General features: G+C 44.3%; 1 protein-coding gene across 2 annotated transcripts in view; it reads right to left on the minus strand.

Annotated features, from left to right (window-relative positions):
- ACBD6 (acyl-CoA binding domain containing 6) overlaps positions 1-19,346 on the minus strand; it is an 88,464-nt gene that overhangs the window by 38,287 nt on the left and 30,831 nt on the right. The window contains exons 5-6 of one of the 2 annotated variants that reach the window (XM_042806746.1): positions 12,270-12,375; positions 5,312-5,401 (exon numbers count right to left, since the gene is read on the minus strand). In XM_042806746.1, the coding sequence (XP_042662680.1) occupies positions 5,312-5,401; positions 12,270-12,375 (196 nt within the window). The remainder of the gene's footprint in view (positions 1-5,311; positions 5,402-12,269; positions 12,376-19,346) is intronic. The other variant, XM_042806750.1, reaches the window with a different exon arrangement.

Genomic DNA, 19,346 nt, shown 5'->3' on the forward strand with positions numbered 1-19,346 from the left:
TTTAGAGTCAGGCAGGAAAACAGAAAAACCATACAAATAAAACAAAACCAACAGATCACCAATCTTAGCAATCTTCGACATATCCATAATTTCTACTTCATTTTTAGCTAATGGTGGAAATTAGTCTTTGGATAGTTGATAAAAATCAACCTGTCTCTGCTGGGTTAGTACCATGATCTGTGGCCCAGCAACTACTTCTAGTACAATCGATTTTCCTTTTTGGCAACCAATAGGCCAGTCAATAATAATGTTGTTTGAGAAGGATTGAGTCATGAGGGAGATGAACCCTCCCTGCCATTTATTATGTTTGTATTGTCTTCATTTGAAAAGCCTTTTTTCCTTCTTTTTTTTTTTTTTTTTTTTTTTTTCCAATGAGGATGTGAGTGAAGGTATTACAAGGGGATGGCTACTCCAGGTCTCTCTCCAGAAGTCCGCTGACTCACAAGCACGTTAGCATGCAAATAGAGAGGAGGGAAGCAGCTGTCTGCTAGAGGTGTGTGACAGGGGACTGGGAAATAAAGACAAGCTGGGGAGGGAACCACACTCCTCCTGCTACTCTAGATGTCTTCTAGAAAAAAGAAAAAAAATAATCCAGCTAAGTCAAAATCACATGCTAACAAGCATGACTTTAGACAGCTGTGCAGCCTCGTGTGAATTGGTACAAGTCACGGGTACAACACTGGCACCAAATTCCCACTGCAGATAGCACGGACACTAGATGCTTTTCACTGAAATTACTGGTGTATACGCATGAGTGAAATGAAATCCACATATACTAGCAATATATTTTCTAACCTGATGATTTTCAGCTTTGGTTCTCAAGTTTCCTTCTCAAATCCCCAAGAGTCCATGGGTGACCACTGAGAACTTGCTGACAAGTGGATTAAAGTCTCAGTAGTGATCTGCACCTTTGCTAGGAAAGTGAAAGGTCAGCAAATAAAAACTGAAGATCAGTTATAGCTTTTTTCATCCTTGTAGTTATAATTATAGTACAATTTTAGTACAAACGATTACCATAACATTGATAAGCTGATTAATAGAACTGCACAATGATGTAGTTTTAAAATAATAAAATAATATTTAGATAAAATTTGAACTCAGCTGCTTTACCACATAGATACGTTTACAGCCCTTAATTACTCTGTGTGTCAAGTTCCACTTACAACTAACAATATTTATTTTAAGACTTGTTCACATGGCCAGATAGGCTTGAAAAGCTTTTTCAGAGTAAAATGATCTGTGACAAGCACTCAAGGATAGTTCCCCATGCATTCCCAAGGGCACGCCCTGAATGCACAGAGTATTATTTTGGAGTAAAGAGTACCTGCAAATGGAACAAGTGCAGCCACAGCAAGTCCAGGAGGAGGGTCTACAGTCTCCTGCTTTGACACTACATGTGAGAGATGCTATTTGTCCTTTTCTCTCTCATTGGACAATTACTATACCACGATGCCCTTTGTCTTTCTTAAAACAGCACTAGTAATTTGTGTATCTGCAATGCTCCCTGCATAGGATGAGCATTCACGTGGGCCCTTTTGCACCGGAGCACAGAATCCTCCTTTTCAAGCCGCCTTACTCGCAGGAGGAGGTGACCAGACTTAGACCAGACGGTTATTGCACCGAATAGCACTGCCGCGGTTCAGTGTGCCTAAACCCCCCTCTAAATACACTAAAGGAGCTCCTCTGAAAGCTGGTTGAGCAGCCACCTCGCATCCAGGAGCGGAGCCGGGTTCTGCCATCTCCTCCACACTGGCACCGCACCACCAGATAAAACTGAGGGCAAACAAAGAGTCTGACCAGGCTAGCTCGCTGCTCCTGGAACAGGGAACACCGAGGGTGCCACGGCACAGCCGGAGGGGAGTGTGAAGCTGGGGCACAGTCAGTCCTGCATGGTTTGTATTCAGTGCCTCCCCTGGCCCCAGAAAACCTCCCTTCCAAGGCCAGAGAAAACTCTGCAAGGAAAAACTCTCCTAGTAGGGGAAAAAGGTTTTCCTTTGTTGCTCATCCACTACAAGAAAAACTTACTCATGCCTTCATATATTTTAAAGCTAGAAATGGATATTATAATCATATTGCTGAGCTCCTTCAAAACTGTTAAGAAGACAGTCCCCTTCCTTTCACTTCATCACTCAAACCCCCTGCATTTTAGGCAAACAGTTCCATTGGAAGGAGGCTGTTTTCAGACTGAGCCCCAAGCTCTGGATATTTGCAGCAGAGCTCCAAAATACCATACCACCACCCACTTTGAAATGGCCTCTGGCTCTGAAGAATTAGGTAATTCAATTACACAAATGCCCCTTTACAAGAAAGTAGAGAAGCCTGTTGCCCTTCTGTATCCCCTTGCCCATGGCAATTGCTTACCACCTCTTTTCAAACGTGCTATTAGAGCTAATTACAAACAATCAGAGAACTCAACGGCTGCAGCTTTTCTGTGACACTAGTGAACCACACTTTTGAAACTGCAGTACCACTGTTCAAAACAAAAAGCACAGGCTCTGGACCACTGCAGTCCAGAAGTGTGTGGTTATTCCCAGAATTAAAGCGGTTTCGAGCATGCTACAGCAATGAGAGGAGCCAGGTGACCTCTCCTCCTGCTCCCAAGCTCTCTGTTTATCAGCAAAGAGCAGTAAGTTCACTCTTGCAGAGCCTCCTGATCCAGAGACTTCGAGTACTTTGACAACAGATAAGTAAAATAAGGCAGCAAACAGTGACTAAGGCACATCTACAGGCACCAGTGAACTGGTATGACTTGCTCCGGGTCATCTAGCAGAGCACCACCTACACGGTCTGCTTAGGGCAGCTAAATCCTTTAGCACACTCCAAGAGAGCCAAAATGGAAGAGCATTTATTAAAAAGGTAATAGAAGAGAGCATAAATCTGCCGTGCTGTTTGACTAACTTTTTAGAAGCATACTAAAACACAGGCAATTTTAAAAAAAAATTGGTCTATAACATTTCTCTCCTTCACTACCTGCTCATAACCCTCATATTTCCTAATTTATTCTTTACCTCTTATGCTGCCTGCATGCAGGTACTGCTGCAAAATTAAACAAGACACAAAATCACCCAAAGACCTGAGCAGCGGGTAGAAATCACAGAGGCTGCTTGCAGGCCGGGCTCTGGCAGAGGTGCTGCATGCAGCCTGCGACGGGAACCTCTGCGGAGAGCACATCGCTCTGAAATAACAGCGCCACTGATTCAAGTCACCAGAGATTCCCTTACACTTAACCCACCGTTCTTTATAGCCTACACATTAACTGATAGTGCATTTGGTAATGTATAATAGCAGGTGCTGCGGTGTTTATGGCCTGTTAGGAAGCCAGAGTTTTTCCCCCTCTCCCTTTTTCTTCTGGTTGCTCTTAAAATTCCTTCTGCTCTTGCTTTGGATGTGAATTCTTACAGGGTAAAGGTCATAATAAAAAAAAAAAAAAAAAAAAAAAAGACAAATAAACATTAGGTCACAAAGTCTTGAAATGCTATTGCAATTTATATATGGCTGAGAATAAAAATGTGTCTGCCTTGTCTGGGAACACACCTACGTGCGAACAGAGACCTTTATAAAAAATTCTCCTTTATTACCTTGGTGGGGAAAAAAAAAAAAATCAAAGATTGATTTTCTTTTTATGGCTATTATTAACCTTTTGTTACTGGCCAAAAATAATCTGGTTAGAAAACGTGCAATACATCAAAAAGAAAAAAAGAAAAGAAGAATATAACAGAAAATTAATGTTCAGGGGAAAAAATAAGATGACTCTCCCTTCAGCCTTTCCTTCTAAAAGTCAGACTTTACTCCCAAAGAAATGAGACAAGCATCAAAGAGAAGTGACTTTTCAGACTACTGCAGCGGTACAGCATCCCAGACAGAACCATATCCCAGGCTGCCAGAGCAAAAGGGACAGGCAGGTGTTTCTGCCAACTCCTCCCCGATTTTCATGCAAAGCTGTTCCCGTATGTATCCGACATGTCACTTGCCAGTTCTGACTGAAAGGCGACGATCTAGTCTGACAGCAGGGCTCCACTGTCCTCTTCTACGTAAGGAAAAGCTCCTATAAAATCTACTACAACAGAAATCCCTGAGGTCTAAGCATGAGGATACGTGTCTCACCAGCTACTGTGGAGCCACGCTTGCTCATACTCATCCCACCTGCAATCCTGCCGAGGCAAGGGCAAGAAAGACCTTTTGACAACGATTTCCTGTGTGTGTAAATACCAACACAGCTATTCGTAGCCTGTGAACACTACAGGTCTGCCGATAAGCCTTCACATTGCAACTGTGTTTAAGGTCCACCTCTTAAAAATTCCTGAGGCATTTATTGCAAGGCTGCTTAAGATGTCATCGGTAAGAGCTAGCAAATTTGTCAGCAGAGGTGTATCTATGTCCAAACTGGGCAGGAGAGCAAAGCCAGTAAGTGCCACACTGATAAAGAGCAGTCAATCATAATTTGACAGAAACAAGCTGGACAATTATTTCCGAACACGATCGCACTTACACAGGTCAACCCTTAATTACAACAAGCTGACAAAACCAGGAGCACAGGCAGACTCAAGCTGTCTGGAACGAACCACCTGCAAAGCGGTTGTGGAACCAGTGCAGTTCACAGCCTGGTCTATTAAGGTGCCCTAAAACTGCTCCTAGTTAAGCTCAGATACATGGGCTGCAAAGCGCAGTGGCTAAAAATCTGCTTTATGTTCAGCCAAGTCAAATTGTGCTAGAAATGGTGACCCCCAAGGGGGTGAGGTGGGGATGGAAACGGCACAAGCTCTTTGGCTTTGCCCTCAGTCAGCACTGAGATCCTACTGTAGCTATCATGTGCCCACCCCACCGTGACCTGAAGCATCACCTACCCCTGCAGCATGCTCTGCCAAAAAAAGGCATTTATCGATGCTTTTCTGCTAGGCAAGGTGGGGTTCTCTTTCCAGTAGTCCACAAAGTTCTGCTGAGAGTGTAGTGTTACAAAAAATACACTGGAAAATGCACTTATGTAGGATGCTACCAAACACCCTGTAAGCAGGAAATCTCTCTTGCCATCAGTACCATGAGTCACACTGGAAGCCACAACCAGGTGATCAGAAAACTTTACTGCAGGGAGAAGTTTCAGCAAGAACTGAAAAAGGCCCCTTATACTATGTATTTCATGCAACCAAATTCTGTTATTTTTCTCAGGTTACCTTTTTTGGATGTTCTTCTCTGTGATAAGTGCTCTGAGAGAACTTGCTATGGAGTTTTGGAAGAAATTCAGTTTCACAAGAAGCATTTGTTCAGGAGGCTACATAACACATCAATCAAATTCAACTTTTTATTCCTTTCTTACCTGGCTGTTAACGTCAGCAGCATGCTGTAAAAGTACTGAAACCAGCTCCTTGTGTCCTCTGTCACATGCCCAGTGGAGCAGAGCCCGGCCCTGCAACAACCAGGAGAAAATTAACAAAGCCAGACAAAAAAAAAGCATAGAGAATCACAGTCTTGCTATTGAGTACCAATAACAAAATTAACACAGACTTAAAAAACCCCTGACACTAATATTAGTATGTAACATACTAATGCTTCTGATTTGGATTTATAAAATAATGCTAAAAATGTTAAAAGTGACACATAGTTCAATTTTTCATTCATTTAGCATCAAGCCTGCAAGCCAGCAAAAAATGTAGAGGGGAAAAGCAGCGAAGCATGAAAAGCAGTAGCCATGACATGTTTTGTTTTCCTATATAGATTTGGGATTTTGACACCTCTGACTTTTCTGGGAGCAACGACTTACACAGCATGGGTATGAGTCTCAATGCTGCCTAAGTCACCCCGATGCCAAGTCCCAAGAAGCTCATTCCTATGGCAGGTCAGAAACACAACCCACGGGCCCTGCCTCTGCTGCAACAGAAGATTAAAACGGCGCCTGGGCAGGCACCACCCCTGACGTTCCCCCTCTCAGCGCTGCAAGACTGGCTGCTGCATCCACGGCCTCTCCCAAACTTCCACGGTTTTCTTCCCATCCCCTTTCTACAAGTCTCTGCACACTTGAAGCGTCTCTGCACGGCTCTGACACCACGGGAGGGGATGCAATGGAAGTTCAGATCTTCCTGCCTGTCGAGGACATGGGAGGTGGCGTGGGACCCCTCTGAGGGCTGACACCCACATCTGAAAACCCAGCTGGCCTCGGGGAGGGCTGTGGAAGTAGTGAAGCGAAGCCAAGGGTTTGGGGCTGGGTTCATGGGTGACTCTGATTCCCGGCTAGGACAGCCAAGCCTGTGAAAGGTAACGCTTGGTTTTGCAACAGGACATCACAGCAGAGCTGTGATACAGTTTCACGCTTTAAAAGCCCTGCGCTGAGGCTGGAGCACTTATTTTCTTACAGTGCAAAAATACATTAAGAGCAGTAACAGAGCCTTTTGACAAGCAGCTCTAAGGCATTTTCTATAAACTATAGAAGATTTTATATATTGGCAACTCCAAAGAGAAAGGTAGCTCAAAGTAGTTTGAGATAGAACGTTTTCTTCTTTGTTTATCATGTACGCTTAATAAATTAGACTTACTGTCAGTATCAGTGCCTCCTGATTTAGGACAGCACGTGGCACACTTGCAGGGGATTCCTTAGGAATCACCCTGCAGATAACCAGGAAATTATCCCCCAAGCCATGACACCGTCAGACCGACCTGTGTTTTCCAGTATGCTACACAAAACAGTCACAGGCCTTCACAGATGAAATCAGTTAAATTAGCCCATGCCTGGTTATAAATCTCTCGACAGAGCAGTGGGGAACAAGGTGAGCAACTCATTTATCTGCTAATGGGAACTGTGAGCCAAATTTCCTGACCACGGTGCCAAAACAGCAGGAGGGACAGAAGACACCTGCAACTGAAGCTCATGCTGCTTCTGCGGGGTATTCTTGGGCAGGGCAGCAGAGGCGGAACGTGATTTTGAGTCAGGAAATGCAATGTCAGACACAAGGCATTAAGCTTTTTAACACACTTTTTGACCCAGCAAGTAATTAATTTTTGTAACACATAATTTTAATGTTACACTAATTAACCTTGAATTAGAATGAATTTTCTGACAATGACTTTCTATGGAAGCACGGATGACATCCATAGGCCATTTAATGATTAATGCTCTTGCACTCAACACCACTATCAAAGTCTAAAAGGGGGAAAGAGTAGAATTTAAAACAATTGGTAAACATGGAAAGATCTTTAATTCATGTTTAGCTTCTTTAACTCATCTCTGGACTGGTAGTTACTTAAGACTTAGGATTTCAGTTGGACAAATACCAACTTTTTTGTGCCACAGATGTTTATTTCACAAGAAAGAAGCACTGTCTGCAATATGCACAATAGCGATAAACACTTCAACAGATTATTTCAGTTTCTTTATATATAGGTAGAGGAATAATATTGCAATTACACAAGTGTAATTATTGTGCAATTACACAACAAAACAAAGGCATTTCTATCCTTTACATCAAAATTCACGTTACAGATTCATGGCTGTAACACGTTGGTTTGCATTTGTCTCTGGACAAACAGATTCTCAATTTATTGGTGCCAAACTTGGCTGAGACCAATAAAGGAAAAAAACAACAGTTCGGGAGGGACGGTGCTGCCAATTCTGTCAGCTCAGGGGTGCTGCAGCACTGTGCAAGTGGTCCCTTCCCATGACACTGGAAGACTGGTTCTGCTGCAAATGTTGCCTTTTGAACAACACAAGAAACTGAAGCCTGATCATCTATAGTCATTAAAAATCTCCTTGTGCTATTTGCAGGAGTATGGATTTCAAGACTTGGGCCAATTCCACTTTGGGTAATTACACTCTGCTTATCTATATATTTTCTCTGCAATTCTAAATGGATACAATATTTTCCAATTAGTGCCTTAAATGGCTCTGCATTGTAATTGTGCACTATTAAAATGCTGACACGTTCCACCCAAGAAATGTCTTTATCTTTGCAGCATGCTACGCCCTAAACACATGGTATAAGGGAATTTGGAGACCTTCTGAGCAAGAGCACATCACTTGATGTGGAAGTAAAAATACCTGCAGAAGAATATCAACCTACTTAATATATAACAAAAAGCATTACTAAGAAAGTTCTTTGTAAACCAAGGTAATATTCACTACTGTCTGCATACTATCAGGTAAATTAAAACACTCAGGAGTTCTAGCTAATGTATAGGCTGCTATACAGCTATGAAGTCCACTTGTTTCCCATGTCTTCCTGAAAACAAACCTTAGCGATAAGACAAACTTGAACTGAATGTACAATTCAATTATTTGTATGGCATGGATATCACCTACACATGTTGAAGAATTCTTTAGTCTGCACAGCTGTTGCTTTATATGAGCATGTAACATGCGTTTGTGTGTTTAAATAACATGGCAGAAATCTTAAGAGCCACAGACTGATCTTTCCCAAAACACTTCCCATATGACTATTTCATTAAGCAGTGAGAGACTCAAAGCAAGATGAATAATTTCGTATAGGAAAGCACTGCAGTACTGAGGTCTTGACTAAATGTAATCAAACATTAAGGTACTCCCTCCACGCAATTCAAACACACAACAGTTGTTGCAGAAGTTACTTGAGAGGATGCATTTCCCCCTGCCTTTGAAGTATTAAAAAAAAAAAGCATAAAAATAGCCCCAGTGCACTAACCCTGCCTCTTAAATCTTCTGTGCTTTGCTTGGATAACCGCTGCCAGCTTGGCCAGCTTCTGCAGCAGTTTCTCAAGCCAACAGCACATCAATTTTGCTCAGCTCCAAGTCACAGGGTGTTCACAAACAAAGCACAGGACAGGGATTTGTCTCAGATATACCAAGTCTCAGCAGACAAACGGATGGGAATGATTTTCACATCAATTAGCCAGTGTAGAGAAAGAGAAGAACAAAGCCAAACTGAATGGATGTACTACAATATGAAGCTATACTTCTAGGCACGATGTTTGCAGCTGTAATGGCTGTATAGCAATGAGAGCCACTCTAACTTGTGGCAAGGGTTTTAGTACTAGTAATTAAGAAGAGAACGGCTGCACTGCCCCCCATGATAGCAAAAACAGTGAATGGAAGGGCCGTTCTTGCAACTATACAGGTAAACTTCAGATTTAATTTGGAAGTCCTTCACATTCAGAGGTCTAAAACATTTGGGGAAGTTCTTCTCAGGGGAGTAAGCCTGTAAATCCAGAAATATGTGATTCTTCTGCAAACCCATTTTTTTCCCCTGTCCTCTCCCTGGCAAGATGACACCAATTTGGCACTTGCTGTCTCAAAAGCACGAGGATCGGGGACTAAACTAGCATCATTTCAGATGCCTTTCATTAAAGTTTTGGCAGCGACTTAAATATACTACACAGGTAACATGTTTGTTTACTGGGATTTCTCCAACAATTAAAAAAAAAATTCTCTATCTATAACCTCAACAGCCCTTGGAACAAATTACAAAAGCAACTCATCTATGCCTTTGAGCAGTTTCTGGTCTGTTAAAATTTGAAGAAATACTGCTCTCAAAAAGGCAGCAAGCAAAGCAATCCACACTACCAGGATGTGCCTGTGGTGACTTCACAGCCACAGTCCATTTCTTATTTCATTAGTCCTGCTGACATACATAAGAGAAACGGGTTGTTTTAGTCTGTGCTGCTACTTCTAAGTGAATGCAAGCTATTCTGCTGAACTCTGGGCAATTTAGATACAGTAAATGGAAGCTTGTACATGATTACTGTCATTAGATTCTTTGTTTAATTCTAAATTGAAGTTTATTATATCCAAACTGTTAGCAGGTATGCTGGCTTGCATGCTGTACACGAAGATCTTTATTTCTTATGGGGAGAAGACCACTTATGCTTTGAAAGTTGCCAAGTGCATCTATCTAAACACCAGAGATTTCTATTGCCCTTTCTGAAATACTTTTGCTTCGAGTAAGTTGGCTTGTCCTCATTTTACATTTTAATTCTTGATTTATTTTCTCCTCTTGCTAACCTATTTCAGGTTTGCACAGAACCAGGGGATACAATTAGAGACAGTATTAACGCATCACACATGAATAAAATCTAAACACCTTACAACCTCAGTCAAGTCTTTATTGTACAAGGAAAGGCTGAGCCTAGTGTCTTTGCAGATTAGCATGAGACTGTTTGGTGCTTCACTAGATTTTGTTTTATAACAAGTTAACCCTTTGTACATATCCCTGCTGCCATTTTAAATTTATATGCATTTAAATCAAAGGATCGACAGCGTGAGTTATGTTCATAGGGCTAGGAGAGGCATCTTTTGGATATGGCAGGATGTATTTATACAGTAACACTAAAATAGTTAATAAAAATGACAAGATTATGCTTGCATACACTTCACTCTACTAAAAGCTCGGTCTGGGTTATCTCTAGTCTAAAATGGGTTCTAAAACATTAATCAACCTGCACGATATTGGAAAATAAGCTACCCTCCAGATTGTGAAGAACATGTTTGGGTACCAAACAACTTCATTGGTAATGGTGTCAGCTCCTTAACATAATATGAAACAAGTACTTATTTCAGATTTTTCTTTGTTGTTTTTTTTTTTTTTTTTTTTTTTTTTTTTTTTTGACCAATTAGAATCAGGCCTAAGGAAGCCACCATTTGCCAAAAAAAAAAAAAAAAAGGTTCTTTCTTCCCTGTTTGCACATTTGCCGTTGTAAGCTAAAATCACTGAGTCTGTGGGAATTTCATCTATGAGGGAATTCTGCACCTGTGGGAATCTTCCCTTGACAGGTAGGCAGGGTTTTCAGCTCCTCTCTGTGCTGAAGCAATTCTATACTCTGCAATAGTCACGTGCTAATACTCATTAGTTCAGAAGTAGGTCTTCTCTTACATCAGAGACTCAGGGATAATTCCGAAAGGGAATGTCACCTGTCAGTTTTCACATCTGACTCTAAACATTTATGTTCTTAAAGCACAAAAATATTTCAGCCATCTTTAACCAAGTGTCTTGATTTTTAAAAAACAAAATTTCTTTGGCTGAAAACAAGCACGTTTGTTGCTTGAACACAAAGGAAGGTACGAGCTTCTGAACTCTGCTAACGACAAAAGAGCATCTTGCCAGTGGAAATGAAGCAATGCTAACATGATGTTACTATACACTTATTGAAAGCATGTGATCCCCAAAATTGAGCCTTTATTAATGAAAGGTCTCGAGCCATGTTGTGTGGGACTGCCCTGGATATTTACTTCTGTAACCTGAGATCGGCAGAAGGAGGGATGAAGCTCAGTAATGGCGCTGTTGCAGTGACTGCGTGGCACATGACAGTTTCAGTTCATTGAATTTATGATGTGAAATTCCAAGCCTGATCGTGAACACCCTTGCTCCTCTCCTCTGAAAATTAATTCACATGAATTCTTGATTAATAATAAAAGGCCCTGCCATCAGCATTCAGAGCCCCAGCCGGGGCTGTCATGGCTCAAAGGGCAGAAATCTGCTTAGAGCTACAGGAGAACCCAACTGAATTTGTGGCGTCTCAGTCTATGAATGTGTAAGCACTTCATCTGTTCACCAAAGCACAATGTGCTGGAAAGCAGCAGGCAGAAGTAGCTGTACGTACGATGGACCACGAGCAGGGCTAGGTGGCAGTATGCAAGCATTGAAACCAAGGCGATAAAGCTGGTACCGCTATATTTCCTGATCAGGAAACTGTCCACACCAGGTATTTAGATTTACCAAGAAAAGGATCAAGCCAATTTACAATTTTAGACACTTATCTTTTTCTCGAGGTTTCTGGCAACGCCTGTATTATCTCTCTAGAGGGAAATGGTGTTTTGAGTTTGATGAGCAGAGATAGACTGGACGATGTCACTGTTTTTGTGAGGCTGGAAAGCCAGTGTCACTCATTTGCCCTCCACCTGGGACTGATGAAAAGCTGATGGCATGGCAGAAAGCCTTCTTCACCCGTGAACACAGTTCATCGGTCAAAAAAAGCCATTTCCCTCACTTCTCACATCTTTAAATTTGATGACATTTAGTGTACAAGGTGGGGAAAGGGAGGTATTCAGATCTTATTCTGCAAGTGTCTGCTGGTGTTGCTGAAAATAACGTAGAAAGTAAGTTTCTCATATGCTGCAGCATCACAGTTAGTACATCCCCACTTACTAGAAACCCAGTGGAAAGCTATTTTCAAGTAGATTATCCCTGGCTCAATGACCAAGTGTTTGTCTAACTGTTGTAGTACCTCATTACAACAACCCTAACCAGGGAATTTTGAAAAGGAGCGGCACTGAATTAACACACAAAGATTGATGATCTTTATCTTTTTCTCCATACCTCCTCATCTGTGACATTCACATCCACTTTTTTTGATCGAATGGCTTTGGTTACATAGTCAATGTTGTTTTCTCTGCAGTAATCAAAAATGTTCTTGTCCTCTTCCCTATTCAGGAAACAAAAGAAGCACCGTGTTACTTCACAACACAAAGGCCACATGCACATCATATGTTCTAACTTTGCTACAGACATTTCAATACTATCACTGGACTGAAACAGACACCTAGTATTGAGCATGCAGAACAATATGGGTGTTTCCCCAAGTTAAGAGACAAGATCCTGCTTCCTAGAAAACAAAAGTTGTTTTTAATAATATTATGTCAGGACAAAGGTCAGCTTATTCCTGTGAACTGGCACAAGAAGTCTATAAGGTTATCCAGCAAAAACCCCCTTAAAGTCCTGGTATAAGTTACTACAATCCCACAGAAGACAGAAGGCTCAAGCTGCTCTTCTCCCTGCCTCTACAAACTTTAAACAGCCACTCTGGGTCAGACCAAAGGCCCTTCTGTTGCCATCCATCTCAGACAGTGGCCACTAACAGTGGCCTGGAGAAAGAAAAGCAGAAGAAACAGGACACATGCAAAGCGATCTGTCCCTGGTTGGATCCTCCCAGCTTCAGAATCTCAGTGGCTTAAGATTTCTGTAGCTAGAGGCTGCATCCAGATGAGCGTATTTATCAGCTTTTTCCAGGTCCTTTTTCCATTCTATTCCGCTCTTTAAGCTATTCGTACTCTTGGCCTCTCTAAAGGACAAGCTCTACAACTTAGTATTCTGTGTGTGAAGGGGTGAATAGTGGGCAAGTACTTTCTTTTGGTGGCTTTAGAACAGATGCCTGTATTTACTGGGTACTCTTTGGTAAGTAATTGTCCAGGGATTTAGGAAATCTTTGGTGTTTGTCTTGGAACCCGGTCGCAGGGCTTGGTTTTTATTTTTTGATTTACCAACCTGCGAGTGACCCAACTGCACTCCTCCTTTTTGTGTTGCCAGTGTTAAGACAAAGCTTGACCACGATCTCTGCTCGGAACAGCAGGCTGGTGTACACAGAGGGACAGCACGTGTCTGTGCCAGGATGCCAGCCAGCGTGTGCTTGCTTAAACCTGCTTGCAGGCATAAAAGATCACGTTGTAGTGTCACAGGTGCTTGAATTACACCTATAGCTTCTTCTAGAGCTAAAAGCAATAGTCTGGCTTCGGACACGGTAAAACTTCTGTCCTTATCAGCCAAACAGAACCTCTAATGAAGTTAAAGACCTTTCACAGATTCATAAAACATTACAAAAGAGCTTTGTATGAGCGGCTGGAGCTAGAGTGCTTCATGGCAGTTAAAAAAAGCAAATGTTAGAAATCTTTAGCAAAGGGATAGAGCAGAACCGAGACATTTTTATTTTGGTGTATAAATCTCAATTCATGTATCTAATGATGGGAAACTACTGACATCAGCGTTGCTGAGAAAGTATAAACTCTCCTACCATCCATGCTGGTATGCCAGTGGAAGGTTGCTCATTCCAACACAGGCAGTTTTTTTCTGGAAAGGGGGCTATGCCATACTAGCATGAGGCACCTTTACAATAATACCTTTAGGTATAGATACATGGATACAGCTGTGTTGCTAGTAAGTAGTGAAAAGAGATCACTGGTTTTCTAGGGTAGCCCAACACCCACGTACAACCCTCTCTTTCTAGCTTCTGGATGAAAACTATGGCTCAGATGAACCCATCAGCATTGCTATGGGACTTGGCAGCTTGGCGAGTGTTAAACACAAAGTAGTTGCCTCTCATGACATCCCCATTTTTTCATCACCTTAAGACAGTCTGGATGTTCTGCTGAACTCAGACCTGACAGCTTCAAAGGAAATTCCTCATAAAAACGGGAGGTTGCTGGACCAGGTCAGACCCAGTAGGGAGGTGGTTCTGCTGTGGGTCTTTTGGGCAGGAGAGAACAGCCTCTGCAATGCAGCAGGGCAGTTTGAGAACTGATCCCCCAGCGCTCAAAGGCAGCAGCTCTCCTCCTATTCATCTGTACTGTTCTTGAACCTCACAGGCTGAAGAATGTCAGAGCAAGGAAAAGTAAAATCTAACCATTATTTGCATTTCTGAGCAATGGGTTACAAAGAAAAAGTGATGCTCTTCGACGTGCAGCCCCCCCCAGAATGAAAATACCAATGCTGCCAAGACCTTGTCCTGTGCTCCTATCAGGACAGGAGGAATTCCATGACACAACTTTGACTTCATCTTTTATCGTTATGCATCTAGCTTACCAAGTTACTGTCTAATTCTTCAGACCTCAAGCATTTGCTTCCTTCCTCACTGCCAGTAAAAGTTGGGAAAAGGTGCTGATACTCAGCCCTAGCAGTAGAGTGCTGCTTTCTCCAAAGAAGTCACTTCCTCTGACTTCTCTCTCACCTTGCTCCTTCAGTAGCACTGTTCTTCTGCACATCACCCCTATTCCTTATATACAAGCAGTCCATTCAAGCAACTGGGTTGCACCTTTCTAGTGAAGAGTGGGGTGCCACACAAGATTTCACACTCCATGTTTAGGCCTAGGGACATCACAGAAGTCTTCCAGTTTCTTAACCACTCTCTCATGAACTCATTTGTTGGAGGTCTTGTCCGCTCACTACACACAAGCTCCTGGGAAACAGATCACTGCATGCTTTGGATGCAATTACTTTGAATTCTGGGGAAAAAAAGAATCTCATGGTGGGATTAGAAAAGGCAAAAGCTTATATTGCTCGAGATGCAGCTTGACAGATTCATGATGGAGGTCGTGAGACATGCCTGCCCCTACTAACAAGGCCTGATTTGATATGCTGGCAAGTCCCTCCAGCCCTACCTTGTTAGTCCAACCTCTCAAACACACCCTTGGCTGCAGAAAGCAGCCTTTTGGGTGAAGCTGCTTTTCAGACAACACCGTACAATAACTTGGTTCCAGCAGCTTCTTCCCCATTGCACGGCCACACACACACCTCATTTATTATGGGATCGCTCTTTCTGCTGTACCACCGAAGCAGAGCCCAGTCTCTCCTTGCTAGAGAAGCCCACAACCATCCTCAGTTACTCCTAGAAGACTTTCCGTGTCACGCTGTGCCCTCCGTCCCTGGAAGTGATGCCACCCAGTCAGCCTGGGCACGGGCATTTCCACGTGCCGGGGTGGCTCAGCCCCTCCAGACCTCGCGCAGTGGGACCGGGAGGTACCTGGCAGGGGATGGTGCTCCCCAGGGAGTGGCTGCAGGGGCTGCACCCGCGGGGAGAGGGCACGTTAACACCGACGCACCAACACCAGGCGCTCTTCCTACCACAGCCTCCACACAAGACTCCTACAGTCTCTTCCCCGAGGATATTACAGTCTGTAAGGGGGAAATGACTCAACACAGCCATTTGGATATGATTTAGCTTTTCTGGAATAACCACCTCTGCAAATGCTCTATATATCCCTCTTCCAAAAAAACACTTTTCTCTCAGAAGTCTCCACAATGGAATTAATCCAGAACAGCAATTTCCCCACCCGAAGACAAGGTTTTGGGAAATTTCGTCTTTCTACTCTGCATTTATTTCTCAAGCTTTAAACCATTCCTCTGTTCCCGATGCCCCCTTTCAAAAAAATTAGCATAGATTATCTCCAGTTTTTCTATAAGTATTAACAACGATAAATTAGCCCTTTCCTGAACAGATTCAAGGGAAGTCCCATACAGTCATAACAAAGACATTTTACCCGCAAACAAAATAGTCACCTGAAGTTGCACTCCAGACATTTAAAACAATTTGACCTAGTCATGTCAAAACTTGGAAGGGAAACTGAGAAAAGAGCTCAGAGGAGTTAAAACCAGATTTTTGGAGGGACCAATACTAGGGAAAAAGCTCCACCTTAGTGGTGTGAATGGAATAAAGACGAGTTACTGTTACTTGCTGACTTTGCATTCAAAACCACACAGGACAAATAAGAAACACAGCTTGAAAACTTTGCAACTCAGGTTTTTCCTTCTTCCCTTTATTTCACATGTGTATATGTGTACATACTGACTGAATAATCCCTCCACTGTAGTAGCTACAAAAAAACAAAGAGGATGCACTGCTTTTATCAGACCAGTTCCTAGCAGGAATTTGCACTCCACATACAACTGGTAAGAGTCAGCAACAAGGCTCAGAAACTGGTAGAAACAGTCCAAAATCAGACAGAAGCACATCAGAAACACAAAAATAAATGATACTGCAATGATACTGATCAGATAATGTTGGGGGGGTGGGGGCAGATGGACGGGACATGACACCCCTAGCATTTCTATCAGTGTTTTCAGAAAAATCTCAATTTAAGTAAAAATACAGCATTCCAGACATCTTCAGATGGGAAGGACCAAGAAACTAGACCTAGTAGAGATGTGTACAATTATTTAAAACCTGTATCTAAAATGAAGACTCAGATGCAATTTTGTTTCCATGTCAGACTGTGTGATATACAAGTTCTGGCTCTTTTTGTTGAGCTAAAAGAGAGTCTTCAATTCAACGACCACTGGACTGTCAGTAAAGTCAGGGAATGTGTTTAACATCTATTTCCTGAGGATGGTCAGAAGGGTTTTCTCTTCTCCCTTGCTGACACATGTTCAACCTCCAAAGTTATTTCATTCTGCTCTCCCCCATCCCCAGTAGGAGATGCTAACTCTGATTTAACGTTGAGCTGAAGCATATCTGTTGAACACATGGACGGCTTTTTCTATCCTTGAATTAAAGGATGTGGAATAACTTAAACCAAGCCACCTCTCCCCGGGTTTGGAAGGCTTCACAAGCCTTCTTCATAAGCTGTCCAAAACACACGTGTTGAGCCAACAGTTTTTAAACAGCTCATGGAAGAGATCTGCTGCTGGTTAATTAGGCTTCTTTTCCTTCTTACCTGGCGTGCTGTAAGCCTCCTTGCTTTCTAAACAGCCACCAAGACTGCCGCGAAAAAGGGCCCAGAAGAGACTTGAAATTCAGCTCTTCGAGAGCATCCTCCAGGTTTGCCCCGTCCCCTTCCTCCCCCCTCGCAGGTTACCTCCGGCACAAAGCTCTGGGCAGAGGGCTGCGATCGATCGGGTGCTACTTGGGGCGTCCTCTCCCTTTTTCCGGGGGCTGGTCCGTGCCAGGTCCCCGCGGCGGAGCGGCCCCGGGTGCCTCTAACAGGTGGCTTCGCCCCTCGGCTTGGCACGGCGCTGCCGAGCGAGCGGAGCCGAGCCGAGCCACCAGCGCGCGGGGAGCCGAGAGACGCTCGCAACACTTACTGTTTATGTCAAGGCCCTCGGCCCCCAAGAGACCCATTTTCACATAATCTATAATTATCTCTTCGCTTTAATCGCCTCGTCACTTCTGAGGCTCTCCTGGGCACAGGAAGAGGAAAAGCTCATTAACTGAACCTTTTCTCCTCTCTCCAGCCACCCATAGCTTTTAATTGCTTGGTGTTGTTATTATCTATCAGTGCAACTGGGATCATTTTCATAAGAAAGGGTGGTGGGAGGGAGGGAGGCAGGAGCGGGTCCCTGAGGTATGCAGCACAGACAAACCTTTGCTTTCTCAATTATTTATGCCAGCTGAGGTTTTACAAGCTGAATAAATCCATAACTCAAGTTTATTTTGAACTGGCAGGCCGTCCCGGGGGAAGTGTTGCCCACTTGCCGGCACACTCGCGTGCCGTCCTCCGAGAGCAGCCGGGACATAGCGAGACATGTGTCATCCAACTCCCCGCCCGCCGCCGCACGCACGCACGCTGGCAGATCAGCGGCAGCACCGGGAGAGGAGGCGGCCGCGGGGAAACCCCAAAGAGGAGCTGCCACCGGAGGATGCGCTCTCCCAGAGGGAAGGCAGGCCGGAGCCACGCTGCCCCTTTGCACAACAAAGCCAAGCCCCACGGGTCACCGCTCCGGGGACAATAAAAAGGAGGGGGACACACACCAATAAACTTGGCAATCATCTTGAAGTCAGGGACTTGCCTGCTAAACATCACCAGAAGAGCATCCATTTCTAAATAATGCAGACCTAAAAAAAAAAAAACAACAACAAAAAACCAACAACAACAACAACAACAAAAAAAAAAAAAACCACACCAAACCCCAGCGGCCTGGACCCGCAGGTGTTTTGCTTGAGACGCGCCACGGCTGAGCACGCCGCGGGCTGCCTGGGCTCCGCGCAACCGGGAAAGCTCTTCCGCAGGGATTGCGCAGCCCGGCGTTTGTGCGAGCGACAGCCATCTGCGGCGCAGCCACCCAAACGCACGCACAATACCGGCGCGAGCCCGTAATTCCCAACGCGGCAGGCAGGATGCCGGCTCCCGCCTCCCTGCAGCTTTGCGCTCGTTTCCAGCGCCGGCGTTCCCGAAAGAGGGGCTGGAGGGAGGAAACAAAACCCGCGCTCCGGAGCGCTGGGCTCGTCTCGGAAGGCATCGCCGCTCTGAAGCGGCATCCTTGCAATGGATGCTGGAAGCAGCTCTTTAAAATTCAGCAGCCTTTGTGCCTGACCACACGCAGCGACCTCTGGTATTTTCTGCCAAAACAGTTCATTTGTCTCGCACAACAACTAATCAATTCCCGAGGCCATCCATCACCGGGGGCTCGCGTGAGCCGGCCCGGCAGCGGGGCCAGATGGCGGCTGCGTTAGTGGGATTAATACAATTCTGATAGATTACACGGCATCAGGTGGGCTCCCGAAAACGAGGGGTGCCCGCTCCGCGCCCCGATCCGAAGCAGAGCCCCGCTCGCAACCGGGGTCGCTCCCAAGCATTAGGGGAAAGGGTGGAAGTTTCTAACCAGCAAAGGGCTTTTTCAGCACCCCCCCGGGGGACGGCAGAAGTGCAAAGCGAAGCTCAGGGGGGCCCCCGGGCCGACCGGCGATGTCATTCCCATCCTGGCACGCCGAGGCCGCGTGGAAGCGGCCCGAGGTAGAGCGTAGGAGGGCTCCTCCGGTGGAAGGGGAAAGGGACACAGACATTTGGCCGCGTTACTTCGCATTCTCCACCTGCCAAGTCAATGCTTTTGTTTGCTGGAAACACTTACAAACCGCACCACCCTTGCCCCCGCTTTAAAAAAATACTGAAAAATAACTTTAAAGTTGAATTT

The sequence above is a fragment of the Tyto alba genome, unplaced genomic scaffold, assembly GCF_018691265.1.
Source record: "Tyto alba isolate M040663 unplaced genomic scaffold, T.alba_DEE_v4.0 Super-Scaffold_1000006, whole genome shotgun sequence".
Lineage (NCBI taxonomy): Eukaryota > Metazoa > Chordata > Aves > Strigiformes > Tytonidae > Tyto > Tyto alba.